We start from the raw sequence: 14,902 nt of genomic DNA, 5'->3' as shown, positions 1-14,902 counted from the left end.
TTTTCAAACATTTATGGATGCTTCAGTATCTCAAGTTGACTTTATTTGATGTTTCTGAATTTTCACATATACTCATCCTTTCAGTAATCACCTATAAAAATTTTATTCCACTACTGAGTTCTGGGCACCATGCTAGGCTCTTTGGAAAATATCTTTAATTCTTACAAGAAGCCTAAAAGATAGACTTAAGTGTCCCTACCTTATGAATGTGAAGCCAGAAGCTGAGAGAAGCTAAGTACTTTGTCCAAAGTTTACATGATAGCAGAGCTGAAATTTAAACCAAGACTGTCTGTCTCTAACACTGGTGTTCTTTTTACTGCGCATCTGTGCTTGACTTTGTATGTTTGAATGTGTTTCGGTCTGTCTGTCTCTAAGAGAGAAAACAAAGAATGTATTTGAACATATGTTATTGCAAGGTATATTCACTTTTGGTTGACCTATTTTGGTGTATCATTTCTCATCAATTTTCTAAAACCTTATACATGGCTTTTAATAATAGCAGTTAACATTTTTCAAGTAGTAATAATAGCCAGGCAGCATTCTAGGTAATTTATATGTATTAACTCATTCAGTCATCACAACAGCCTTTATGGGTCAGGAGGAAGTTGATAAAGAAGGTGAGTATTTTAGGAAAATAGAATGGCATGATGAAAGCAATTATATATTAGGCAACGTTTAGGAAATGGATGTCCACCTTAGTTGTGGTGAGGATGAAGAGTTAGGAGATATCCATATATATGTATTATTTTATTATATGATATATTTTAATATAATATAATATATATATAATTTTTATTATTGGTTGTTCAAAACATTACATAGTTCTTGACATATTTTAATGGGCAGAGGATAGCCATAGCAGTATGAATAGAGTATTAAGAGTATGGGCTTTGAAGTCAAACTTTTCTTGGTTCTGAATCTTGGCTCTTTGTTTTTAGTTGTTACTTTAGGCAAGTTATTTGATCTTCCTAAGTATTAATGATACCTATTTCATAGGTGTTTAGTTGTGTGTCTGGTACATGTAAGCATTCTAAATGATATCATGATATAAGGAATTTATAAAAAATATGATTAGAATTTTTTAGGGCTTTTAAAATGTTTATTTGTTCTTTTTAGATATATATTTCAGTACAGTATATTTTGGAATATTGTACATATATGAGGTATAACTTATTCTAATAAGGATCCTATTCTTGTGGTTGTACATGATGCGGAGTTACCCTGGTCATGTATTCAAATACAAGGATAGATGGGCTGGGGTTGTGGCTCAGTGGTAGCTTGCCTAATATGTATGAGGCACTGGGTATGATCCTCAGCACCACATATAAAACACAAGTAAATAGTTATTGTGTCCCTCTACAATTAAAAATATTTTTTAAAAGCCAAATGTGGGCTGGGGTTATAGCTCAGTTGGTAGAGTGCTTGCCTTGCATGCACAAGGCCCTGGGTTCTAATCCCCAGCATCACAAAAAAAAAAAAAAAAAAGTTTGGGTTTGGGATATGGCTCAAGTGGTAGCACGCTCGCCTGGGTTCAATTCTCAGCACCACATAAAAATAAAATAAAGATATTAAAAAGAAAGCCAAAGGCAAGGATAAGAAAGTGTTATGCCTGATTAATTCTGCTGTCCTTCCTATTCCTCTCACCCACCTTCTCTTTATTCCCCTTTGTCCAATCCAATGGATTTCTATTATTTTTCTCCCCACCCTCCCTTGTTGTGGGTTAGCATCCACATATGAGAGAGAACATTCTGTCTTTGGTTTTTTGGGACTGCCTTATTTCACTTAGGATGATAGTCTCCAATTCCACCCATTTTACTGGCAAATGCCATTATTTCATTCTTCTTTATGGCTGTGTAATAGTCCATCGTGTATATACCACATTTTCTTTATCCATTCATCTGTTGAAGGATACCTAGGTTGTTTCCAAAGCTTATCTATTGCAAATTGAGCTGCTATAAACATTGAAATGGCTACATAACTGTATTATGCTGATTTTAATCCCTTTGAGTATGTACTGAGGAGTGAGATAACTGAGTCAATCTAGTTTTTTGAGGAATCTCCATACTGCTTTCCAGAGTGGTTGCACCAATTTGCAGTCCCACCAGCAATGCATAAGTTAACCTTTTTCCTATATCCTTGCCAACCTTTATTGTTGCTTGTATTCTTGATAATTACCATTCTGACTGGGGTGAGATGGAATCTCAGTGTAATTTTGATTTGCATTTCTCTAATTGCTAGAGATGTTGAACATTTTTTCATATATTTTGTGACCATTCATATTTCTTCTTCTGTAAAGTGCCTGTTCAGTTTCTTTGCCCATTTATTATTTATTTTAATTTTAATTTTTTTGATGCTGTTTTTTGAGTTCTTTATATATCCCGGAGATTAATGCTCTCTATCTGAGGTGCTGATGGTAAAGATTTTCTCCCACTCTGTAGCTCTCTTTTCATGTTCTTGATTGTTTCCTTTGATGTGAAGAAGCTTTTTAGTTTGATACCATCCCATTTATTGATTCTTGATTTTACTTCTGGTGCTTTAGGAGTTCTACTGAAGAAGTCAGTTCCTAAGCTGACATGGTGGAGATTTGGGCCTACTTTTTCTTCTAATAGGTGTGCCCAGGGTCTCTGGTCTGATGCCTAGGTCCTCGATCCACTTTGAGTTGGAGTTTTGTGCAGGGTGAGAGATAGGGGTTCAATTTCATTTTATTACATATGGATTTTCAGTTTTCCCAGCACCATTTGTTGAAGAGGGGGTCTTTTATTTAGTGTGTGTTTATGGCACCTTTGTCTAGTATGAGATATCTGTATTTTTTAAAAAAATATTTAACAATTCAGGATTTAAAAAAAAAATTAGTTGTAGGTGGACACAATACCCTTATTTTATCTATTTTTATGTAGTGCAGAGGATCAAACCCAGTGCCTTAACACATTAGGCTAGTGCTCTACCACTGAGCCACAATTGCAGCCCTGAGATAGCTGTATTTATGTTGGTATGACTCTGTGTCTTCTATTCTGTTTCACTGGTCTTCATGTATGTTTTTGTGCCAATCCTTGCCATTTTTGTTACTATAGCTTTGTAGTGTAATTTCAGGTCTGGTGTTGTGATGCTTCCTGTCACTTTTCTCATTAAGGATTGCTTTGGCTATTATGGGGGTCTTATTTTTCCAAATGAATTTCATGACTCCTATTTCTATGAAGAACGTCATTGGAATTTTAATAGGGATTGCATTAAATCTATATAGTGCTTTTGGTAGTAGGGAGATTTTGACAATATTAATTCTGCCTATCCAAGAACATGGGAGAACTTTCCATCTTCTAAGGCCTCCTTCAGTTTCTTTCTTTAGTGTTCTGTAGTTTTCATTGTAGAGATGTTTCACTTCTTTTGTTAGATTGATTCCCAAATATTTTTTTTGAGGCTACTGTGAGTGGGACATTAAAACCATATTTTGATTTTAATTTGCATCTTTTTTGGTAAAATTGAGCATATTTTCATTTGTTTATTGGCTATTTGGATATATCTTCTTATTAAATTGTCTTCGTTTTTATTTTTGATTTATAGATTTTCTTTACATATTCTGGATATAAATCCTCATTTTGGAGATATGTATAGGAAATGCTTTTATCTACTTCATTACTTACTTTTTCACCCACTTAATGGTATCTTAATTTTTAATTTTAATATAGTCTAGTTAATATTTTTTACATCTTAAATAGGGCTCTTTGTGTTCTGTTTAAGAAATCTTTGCTTATTTAAAGATGTGATGTTTTTCTCTCCAGGCCCACTAAAGGGCATCTTGGGCTACATTGGGGACCAGGTTGTCTCCTGTAACTGTAACAATGATATTCCCTCCTATTTATTTATTTAGTTTTTTGGTGGCAGTGGGGTTTACCACTGAGCCACATCCCTAGCCTTTTTACTTGCAACTTTCCTGCTTCAGCCTCCTGGGATTACAGGCATGACCCCTTCCCCACTCTAGCATCTTTGATGTTGATGTTGGCATTGCCCTCCCTTAATTGCCACCTTGTCAAGCTCATTTCCTTATTTGACTGTGAATTTGGTTTTAGCAATAGGGTGGTGAACTTTATGGTCCACATGATCTCCAAGGAATAAGAGCCTATGGACCACCTGCTTCAGCAAGAAAAGAGATGGGGAGTGGGGGTGGGAGGGGGGCCCAGCTGTTAGGGAGTTTCTGTCCTAACTCAGTCCCCCAACACAATGAGAATCTCTGCTCCTCCCAGTTCTATCCTGGACCCCCTGAAGAAGAGGAGGAGCTTAGGAAACCCCATTTTCATGTACCCTTGGTAAAGTTCACTGTATGTTTCCTAACCCCTACAGAAAAAAAGATTTCTCTCCAAGTTATTTCAAAGCCGTCATTTATTTGTTTATTTGTATTCCTCTCTGGTTGTTTTTAAGATCAGCTCCTTTTCTTTGGTATGGATTTCATTTTAATCTGCTTGAAATTTACCTCTTAAAAATCTGTAAAATATTAGCCTTTTTCCCCTTAGGTACTGGGGATTAAACCTATACCTTGTGCATACTAGGCAAACACTCTATCACTGAGTTACATCCCAAGGCATTTTTATTTTATTTTATTTTTTAAAATTTTTTTTATTGATTATTTAAAGCATTACATAGTTCATGATATATCATCTTTCATACATTTGACTCAAATTGTGTTTTGAACTCCCATTTTCACCCCAAATACAGATTGCAGAATCACATCTGTTACATATTCACATTTTTACATAATGCCATATTAGTGACTGTTGTATTCTGCTACCTTTCCTATCCCCTACTATCCCCCCTCCCCTTCCCTCCCCTCCCATCTTCCCTCTCTACCTCCCCTGCTGTTGTTCAATTCTCTCCCTCTTTTTCCTTCCCCCTTGCCCCTCATAACCTCTTATAATTTTATGTATCATTGAAGGTCTCCTACCATTTCCATGTGCTTTCCCTTCTCTCCCCGTTTCTCTCCCCCCATTCGTCTTTGTTTACTGTAGTCTTTTCCTCATGCTCTTCCTTCCTGTTCTGTTCTTAGTTGTTCTCATTATATCAAAGCAGACATTTGGCATTTGTTTTTTAGGGCTTGGCTAGCTTCACTTAGCATAATCTGTTCTAATGCCATCCATTTCCCTGCAAATTCTATGATTTTGTCATTTCTTAGTGTTGCATAATACTCCATTGTGTATATATGCCACATTTTTTTTATCCATTCATCTATTGAGGGACATCTAGGTTGGTTCCACAGTCTAGCTATTGTGAATTGTGCCGCTATAATCATTGATGCAGCCGTATCCCTATAGAGCGCTCTTTTAAGGTCCTCAGGGAATAGTCCGAGAAGGGCGATAGCTGGGTCAAATGGTGGATCCATTCCCAGCTTTCCCAGGAATCTCCATACTGCTTTCCAAATTGGCCTCACCATTTTGCAGCCCCACCAGCAGTGTACAAGTGTGCCCTTTTCCCCACATCCCCGCCAACACTTATTGTTGTTTGACTTCATAATGGCTGCCAATCTTACTGGAGTGAGATGGTATCTTAGGGTGGTTTTGATTTGCATTTCTCTGATTGCTAGAGATGGTGAGCATTTTTTCATGTACTTGTTGATTGATTGTATGTCCTCCTCTGAGAAGTGTCTGTTGAGGTCCTTGGCCCATTTGTTAATTGGGTTATTTGTTATCTTATTGTTTAATTTTTTGAGTTCTTTGTACATTCTGGATATTAGGGCTCTATCGGAGGTGTGGGGGGTAAAAATTTGTTCCCAGGATGTAGGCTCTCTATTTACCTCTTTTATTGTTTCTCTTGCTGAGAAAAAACTTTTTAGTTTAAGTAAGTCCCATTTGTTTATTCTTGTTGTTAACTCTTGGGCTATGGGTGTCCTATTAAGGAATTTGGAGCCCGACCCCACAATATGTAAATCGTATCCAACTTTTTCTTCTATCAGACGCAGTGTCTCTGATTTGATATCTAGCTCCCTGATCCATTTTGAGTTAATTTTTGTGGATGGCGAGAGAAAGGGATTCAATTTCATTTTGTTGCATATGGATTTCCAATTTTCCCAGCACCATTTGTTGAAGATGCTATCCTTCCTCCATTGCATGCTTTTAGCCCCTTTATCAAATATAAGATAGTTGTAACTTTGTGGATTAGTCTCTGTGTCTTCTATTCTGTACCATTGGTCCACCTGCCTGTTTTGGTACCAGTACCATGCTGTTTTTGTTACTATTGCTTTGTAGTACAGTTTGACCTCCGGTATCGCTATACCTCCAGATTCACACTTCCTGCTTAGAATTGCTTTTGCTATTCTGGGTCTTTTGTTTTTCCATATGAATTTCATGATTGCTTTGTCTATTTCTTCAAGATATGCCATTGGAATTTTGATTGGCATCGCATTAAACCTGTAGAGAACTTTGGGTAATATCGCCATTTTGATGATGTTAGTTCTGCCTATCCATGAACAGGGTACATTTTTCCATCTTCTGAGATCTTCTTCTATCTCTCTCTTTAGGGTTCTGTAGTTTTCATTGTATAAATCTTTCACCTCTTTTGTTAGGTTGATTCCCAAGTATCTTATTTTCTTTGAGGATATTGTGAATGGAGTGGTTTTCCTTATTTCCATTTCAGAGGTTTTGTTGCTGATATACAGGAATGCCTTTGATTTATGCGTGTTGATTTTATAACCTGCCACTTTGCTGAATTCATTTATTAACTCTAGCAGCTTCTTTGTAGACTCTTTTGGGTCTGTTAAGTATATTATCATGTCATCCGCAAATAGTGATAGTTTAATTTCTTCTTTTCCTATTTTTATGCCTTTAATTTCTTTCGTCTGTCTAATTGCTCTGGCTAGTACTTCGAGAACTAAATTGAATAGAAGTGGTGATAGAGGGCATCCCTGTCTTGTTCCAGATTTTAGAGGAAATGCCTTCAGTTTTTCTCCGTTCAGGATGATGCTAGCCTGAGGTTTAGCATAAATAGCTTTTACAATGTTGAGGTAAGTTCCTGTTATCCCTAGTTTTTCTAATGTTTTGAACATAAAGGGATGCTGTACTTTGTCAAATGCTTTTTCTGCATCCATCGAGATGATCATGTGGTTCTTGTCTTTAAGTCTATTGATGTGGTGAATAGCACTTATTGATTTCCGTATATTGAACCATCCTTGCATCCCAGGAATGAATCCTACTTGATCATGGTGCACAAGTTTTCTAATATGTTTTTGTATTCGATTCGCCAGAATTTTATTGAGAATTTTTGCATCCAAGTTCATTAGAGATATTGGTCTGTAGTTTTCTTTCTTTGAAGTATCTTTGTCTGGTTTTGGGATCAAAGTGATGTTGGCCTCATAGAATGAATTTGGAAGAGCTCCTTCTTTTTCTATTTCTTCAAATAGCTTGAAAAGTATTGGTATTAATTCTTCTTTGAAGGTTTTGTAGAACTCTGCTGTATACCCATCCGGTCCAGGGCTTTTCTTGGTTGGTAGTCTTTTGATGGCTTCTTCTATTTCTTCTTTTGTTATTGGTCTGTTTAAATTGTGTGTGTCTTCCTGTCTCAATCTGGGCAAATCATATGCCTTAAGAAATTTATCGATATCTTCATTATCTTCTATTTTATTGGAATATAGGGTTTCAAAATACTTTCTAATTATCTTCTGTATTTCTGTACTGTCTGTTGTGATATTGCCTTTTTCATCCCGTATGTTAGTAATTTGAATTCTCTCTCTTCTTCTTTTTGTTAGCATGGCTAAAGGCTTGTCTATCTTATTTATTTTTTCAAAGAACCAACTTTTAGTTTTATCAATTTTTTCAATGGTTTCTTTTGTTTCAATTTCGTTGATTTCTGCTCTAATTTTAATTATTTCTTGTCTTCTACTACATTTGCTGTTGTTTTGCTCTTCCTTTTCTAGGTTTTTGAGGTGTAGTGTGAGTTCATTTATTTGTTGGGTTTTTCTTTTTTTGAGGAAAGAACTCCAATAAATGAATTTCCCTCTTAAAACTGCTTTCATTGTGTCCCATAGATTCCGGTATGTTGTGTCTGTGTTATCATTTGATTCTAAGAATTTTTTCATCTCCTCCTTTATGTCTTCTATAACCCATTGATCATTCAATAACTTATTGTTCATTTTCCATGTTATGTAGGATTTTTCCTTCCTTCTTTTATCATTGATTTCCAATTTCATTCCATTATGATCAGATATGGTGCATGGTATTATCTCCACACCTTTATATTTACTAAGAGTTGCCTTATGGCATAATACATGGTCTATCTTTGAGTAGGATCCATGTGCTGCTGAGAAGAACGTATACCCACTTGATGATGGTTGATATATTCTATATATGTCGGTTAAGTCTAGGTTATTGATTGTGCTGTTGAGTTCTATAGTTTCTTTATTCAGCTTTTGTCTAGAGGATCTGTCTAATGGCGAGAGCGGTGTGTTGAAGTCACCCATAATTATTGTGTTGTGGTCTATTTGACTCTTGAACTTGAGGAGAGTTTGTTTTATGAACGTTGCAGCTCCATTGTTTGGTGCATACAAATTGATGATTGTTATGTCTTGTTGGTGGATGGTTCCTTTTAACAGTATATAGTGACCTTCTTTATCCTTCTTGATTAACTTAGGTTTGAAGTTGATTTTATTCGATATGAGTATGGCCACTCCTGCTTGCTTCCGAGGGCCATGTGAGTGGTATGATTTTTCCCAACCTTTTACTTTCAGCCTGTGTATGTCTTTTCCTATCATATGAGTCTCCTGAAGGCAGCATATTGTTGGATTTGTTTTCTTGATCCAGGTTACTAGCCTATGTCTCTTAATTGGTGAGTTTAGGCCATTAACATTTAAGGTTACAATTGAGATATGATTTGTACTTCCAGTCATGCTTCTTTATTTATTTATTTTAGTTTGGCTAGTTTTGCTTTTTGGTTATTCTTCTCCCCCTTTACTGAGATACCTCCTGCTGTTAGTTTTGGGCACTATTTTTCCATTCCTCTTCTTGTAGTGTTTTGTTCAAAATGCTTTGCAGAGCTGGTTTTCTTGCTGCAAATTCTTTTAGCTTTTGTTTATCGTGAAAGATTTTAATTTCATTGTCAAATTTGAAGCTCAATTTTGCTGGATATAGTATTCTTGGTTGGAATCCATTATTTTTCAGCGTTTGAAATACATTATTCCAGGATCTTCTCGCTTTCAAAGTTTGTGATGAGAAATCGGTCGTTAACCTAATTGGTTTACCCCTGAATGTAATCTGCCTCTTTTCTCTCGTAGCTTTTAATATTCTCTCCTTGTTCTGTACGTTGGCTATCTTCATAATTATATGTCTTGGAGTTGGTCTATTATGGTTTTGAATGTTTGGGGTCCTGTAGGCTTCCAGGATTTGGCAATCCATTCCATCTTTCATTTCTGGGAAGTTTTCTAGAATTATTTCATTTAATATGCTGTCCATTCCTTTGGTTTGAAACTCTGTGCCTTCTTCTATCCCTATGACTCTCAGATTTGGTTTTTTTATGACATCCCATATCTCTTGAATAGATTGCTCATGGGATTTAAGCATCTTTTCTGTGTTGACTATATTCTTTTCAAGTTGATAAACCTTGTCTTCATTATCTGATGTTCTGACTTCTACTTGATCAAGTCTATTTGTAATATTCTCGTTTGAGTTTTTAATTTGGTTTATAGTTTCCTGTAATTCTAGGATTATTGTTTGATTTTTTTTTTTAAGATCTCTATCTCCTGGTAGAGCTCGTTCTTTGCCATTTGAATTTGTTTGTTTAATTCATTTTCAAAATATACTTTTATTTCTTGGACTTGCTGTCTCATGTCTTCTCTAATATTCCTTTCCATTCGAGTTAGGTATGCCTTGAGTTCTTTCGCTATCCCTGTTTCTGATGTTTCTATGTCCTCCTGTAGAATTGGGTTGTCTTGCATTGTTTGTAATCCTTTTTTCCCTTGTTTTCTCATGTTGTCCACGTTACTTTCCAGCTCTTTTTGATTGTCGTGTTTCTGCTCTCTTCTATAGATTTGTTTTGTTTCTGTATTACTCTGATGTCCCTCCTTTGTGTTGTTAAACTATGCCTGCTAACTTGGATTCCGTTGGGAAGGAATTCCGACGTCCGAGCTCCAGTGACGACACTACTCTGCTATGACGGGCCCCAGTCTCCTTGCCGGGGTGCCCTAATGGGGGGGTGTGACTGGACTGTCTCTGTTTGGTTTCAGCTCCCTGTCGCGGCAGGCGGGCAGTCTCCAGCCGCCCAGTATCACAGGCCGCGAGCAGGTGATCAGTCGCCAGCGGGTGGGCGTTCTCCTACCGCCCAGTTGCGCGGGCAGTGGGTGAGCTGTCGCCGGCGGGCCTGCAGTTTACAGCTGCTCAGTCGTGAGGGCCTTGCCTCTAGTCTCCTGGTTTCTCCTGCTAGTCTTGGTTTCTCCTGCTAGACCAGATTTCCCCTGAGTGATGGTTCTCGGCAGTTCAAACTGTACTCTGGGCCTGCCGTTTGTTGGGTGTGGAGGGTGGCTATTGGGAACCCCGGCACTCTATTGTTTTGTTTCCCTTGTGGTGAATAGAAGTGTACCGCTTCCTTCCCCGTCTGAAATCCCGTACTCAGCCCGGGGGTCAGTGCGGGCTAGGCTGGCGGGATTCCACTTCGTGGCAACCACTTATCTCCCTGCTTGCTAGTTAATCCCTTGTCTGCAGCGCCACGCCTCTGTAGCCGCGGGGCAGGCTGCGCGAATCACACAGCCTGGATCTCCGGGGTCACACCGTTGTCTTTTGGGATCCCCGGCTCTCTATGGTTTTGATTTTTTCTGTTTGTTTACCCCTCCCCCGGCGCTGGCTAGACAGGTTTTGTTTTAGCTGCTGATGGGAGGGGGGGTTGAAGGTCAGGTGCCTCTAATTCTCCCTTAGTCTTTATGCAGGCTCACTGTGATACTCCCTTCCCCTGAAAGTCTAGGAGAGAATTTATGCGAAATCCCCCTATGTATGGGGGCTGAACTGAGTGACACACACCTGTCTTGTTTTTGCAATCTGTCGGAGAGTGGCGGTGGATACTTCAGCTCTCCAAGATGGTGGCCGCTGGTTGCCTTAGTGGAGTGTCCCTTGTGGGGGAAGGGACTGTACCGCTTCCTTCCCCGTCTGCAATCCCGAACTCAGCCCGGGGGTCAGTGCCCGCTTGGCAGTTGGGATACCACCATGTCCCAGGCCCTTATCTCCCTGCTTACTATTTAATCCCTTCTCTGTGGCGCCACGCCTTCTGTAGCCGCGGGGCAGTCCGCCCTAATCAGACCGCCTGGATCTCCGGGGTCACACTGTTGGCTTTTGGGATCCCCGGCACTGTGGCGCCACGCCTTCTGTAGCCGCGGGGCAGGCCGCCAGAATCAGACAGCCTGGATCTCCGGGGTCACACCGTTGGCTTTTGGGATCCCCGGCACTCTATGGTTTTGATTTTTTCTGCTTGCCCCTCCCCCAGCGCTGGCTAGACAGGTTTTGTTTTGCCTGCTGATGGGAGGGGAAGTTGAAGGTCCGGTGCCTCTAATTCTCCCTTAGTCTTTATGCAGGCTCACTGTGATACTTCCTTCCCCTGAAAGTCTAGGAGAGAATTTATGCGAAATCCCCCTATGTATGGGGGCTGAACTGAGTGACACACACCTGTCTTGTTGTTGCAATCTGTTGGAGAGTGGCGGTGGATACTTCAGCTCTCCAAGATGGTGGCCGCTGGTTGCCTTAGTGGAGTGTCCCTTGTGGGGGAAGGGACTGTACCGCTTCCTTCCCCGTCTGCAATCCCGAACTCAGCCCGGGGGTCAGTGCCCGCTTGGCAGTTGGGATACCACCATGTCCCAGGCCCTTATCTCCCTGCTTACTATTTAATCCCTTCTCTGTGGCGCCACGCCTTCTGTAGCCGTGGGGCAGGCCGCCCTAATCAGACCGCCTGGATCTCCGGGGTCACACTGTTGGCTTTTGGGATCCCCGGCACTGTGGCGCCACGCCTTCTGTAGCCGCGGGGCAGGCCGCCAGAATCAGACAGCCTGGATCTCCGGGGTCACACCGTTGGCTTTCTTTTATTTTATTTTAAGACAGGGTCTTTCTAAATTGTCCCGGCTGTCCTCTAATTTGTGATCTCCTAGTAGCTAGGATTATATAGTAGCATATACCATTATTCCTGACTATTAGCCATTTTTTATAATACCTGTTCCCCATTCTTTCTATTTTCTCCTTCTGCATATCTGATAAATCTTCTTTTAAATATTTCTTCATTCTCTGCAGTTTTTTGTTTTATATTTTCCATTACTTTGTCTCTCTGTGCTATGTTCTTTCTTTATTTCTTATTTCTGGCTCCCTAATTATCTCCTGAGCGGTCACAATTTGCAGTTTAATTCTATACCAAGTTTTTGTATTCAGTTTCTTTTTTTCAATTCTAGTAGTTCAATTTGGTCCTCACCTGTTTACTTTTAATAGTCTGATTTCTGTTATTTGTCCAACTTTTGATATCCTTTTGTAAATATATGCATGATTATTTTATATCAAATAATTACAGTAACTGTACTCTTTGAGGGTTTGTTTTGCAATTTGTTTTTCATCAAATTTTTTCTCATAGTGAAATAATTATCATATTTCTCATGATTTTTGATTGTGGTATTAATTAAGCTTCTGTATTAATAGCAAATCTTATGTATTTTGTTTCTTGGCTTTCTCATTCTTTTTTTTTAAATAATTTTTAGTTGTAAATGGATCTTTTATTTTATTTATTTATATGCTTTTTATTTGTATATCTCATTTCAGAGATCTTTAGTATGAATATCCTGAGCCAAATGAGGTTAAAGATACTTTCCATTATCCTTTCATCAAATAATTGATTATATATGGAAAAGGATGTTATTGTTAATATAGTAATATGTCTTATATTAGTTATTTCCAGTGTTTAAAACGTTTCAGGATTCATTCTCATTTGATTTTCATAACAGCCTGATTAGGCAGAGTAAAATTAATCTTCCTTTTAGATGAGAAAAAAATATTAGAAAGGTTGTTGTGTAGTCTATAACTTGTGAGAAAAAAATATTAGAAAGGTTGTTATGTAGTCCATAACTTAAGATAATAATGCTAATATATTGCCATTATTGATATTTCTTTGCCTAACTTAAGACTATAGTTTGTATTTTTATTTTGTAGATGAAAATAAAGTGTTACCTTCAAAATCAGCATGTACAATAGAAGATCACATAATTGCAGGAAATGTAGAAGAATTTCGGAAAGATTTCATTTCTAGAATATGGCTGACCTACAGGGAAGAATTTCCTCAAATAGAAGGCTCATCTTTGACAACAGATTGTGGTTGGGGATGTACATTGAGAACTGGCCAGATGCTACTGGCTCAAGGACTCATACTACACTTTCTTGGTAGAGGTAAATCAAATCTCTGTTGCTTTTAAGTGTGAGCTTCAAGCTTGCATACTCTGTAAAATTCTCTGAGGTTAGTTTTCATGACTCCCTGATGTTTTCTAAAGTTGTAACTGACCCTAGCATATTACAATTTTATTGAACTAGGCCATACATGTCTTCTATGCACACTTTCAAAATTCTTTTTTCAAATCTTTAGATAAATGTGACTGTTATTCTTGTCACTACTGTGAATTGTTAGTTCAAACTAGTAGGTTTTGGATTTTTTGGTAGTTATTATTTATTTCCCTTTTAGCATAATTCTTAGGTATATCTCCATCAGTAAGTCTAGGCAGGTTAATATCTGTAACTTTGGAGAATAATTAGTATCTTTTAAATCTGGAGTTTTCATCTTGGTTTATTTTCTCTTTATGTATCAATAATGCTTTGAAATTTTTATCTTCATAAATATGACTGTTAATATTAAGTTAATTAGGCATATTATCAATAAGATCATCATGCTTAATCTTTAAAGCCCTCTAAAATGTCATTGTGTAACTTGCATCTTTTTTTCTTAATATACCACCTTCTATTAATACATTAAAAAAATTTTTTTAGTTGTTGATGGACCTTTGTTTTATTTATTTATATGTAGTGCTGAGAATCTAACCTGGTACTACACACATGCTACCACTGAGCCTCTTTTAATGGACAAATGTGTATATTGGAAAGAGGATTTTATTTTACGATTTAAGGCTCTTGTCTCCAGATATTACTAAATACTATCATTTTTTTTTTTTTTTTTTTTTGGTACTAAGGATTAAACCCAGGGTCCTTAACCACTGAGCCACATCCTCAGCCACAAAATTTTTCAAAGTGTTAGACAGCCAGACATGGTGGCACACACCTGAAATTCCAGCAATTTGGGAGGCTAGGGTAGGAGGATTGCAAGTTCAAAGAGAGCTTCAGCAACTTAGTAAGATCCTGTCTGAAAATAAAAAATAAAAAGGGGTGGGGATGTTGCTTAGTAGTAAAGTGCCCCTGGGTTCAGTCCCCAATACCAAAATACAAAAACAAAAAAAGTGTGAGACAATATCCATGAACTTCATTGCAAATGTTTTATTACCCTTATGTAGAGATTATTGATGAGATGATTTAGAGAGAATGTTTATTTAAGAGTTCAGTGAATAAAGCAAGGAGAAAAAAATTTTAAGCTAACCTTCTGGGATGATGTATTTGTAGTCAAGGGCAAGGATTAAGAGTATTTATCATAGTTCTTACTAGATTTCTAAAGCTGTGACTTACTTTATTAACTTAAAAGGACATATATATTTAATGACTAGTTTATTAAAAACAGTAAAGTAATGGATATATTTGATTTTTAAGAACTTTTGTTTTCCATGGCTTCATTTATTAAATTAGCTTCATGTATGAGAAAATTGGTATTATTCTCTAAACAATAATTAAGTTATTCTGAAGGAATATATAGAAAAAATATTTTAAAGAAAGTTTAAAATTTCTGTGGAAAGATTTCTCTTTTAATATGTAATCAGAAC

At 37.6% G+C, this 14,902-nt stretch overlaps 1 protein-coding gene across 6 annotated transcripts in view; it reads left to right on the top strand.

Annotated features, from left to right (window-relative positions):
- The window catches only part of ATG4C (autophagy related 4C cysteine peptidase), a 104,580-nt gene that overhangs the window by 34,906 nt on the left and 54,772 nt on the right, over window positions 1-14,902 (top strand). For all 6 annotated transcript variants that reach the window (XM_081308494.1, XM_081308495.1, XM_081308491.1 and 3 more), the window contains one exon: window positions 13,140-13,373. In XM_081308494.1, coding sequence (XP_081164620.1) covers window positions 13,140-13,373 — 234 coding nt within the window. The remainder of the gene's footprint in view (window positions 1-13,139; window positions 13,374-14,902) is intronic.

The sequence above is a fragment of the Spermophilus citellus genome, assembly GCF_964194105.1.
Source record: "Spermophilus citellus genome assembly, chromosome: 9".
Lineage (NCBI taxonomy): Eukaryota > Metazoa > Chordata > Mammalia > Rodentia > Sciuridae > Spermophilus > Spermophilus citellus.
Note: the sequence above shows the minus strand (reverse complement) of the source record. Positions and strands in the feature narration are given on the sequence as shown.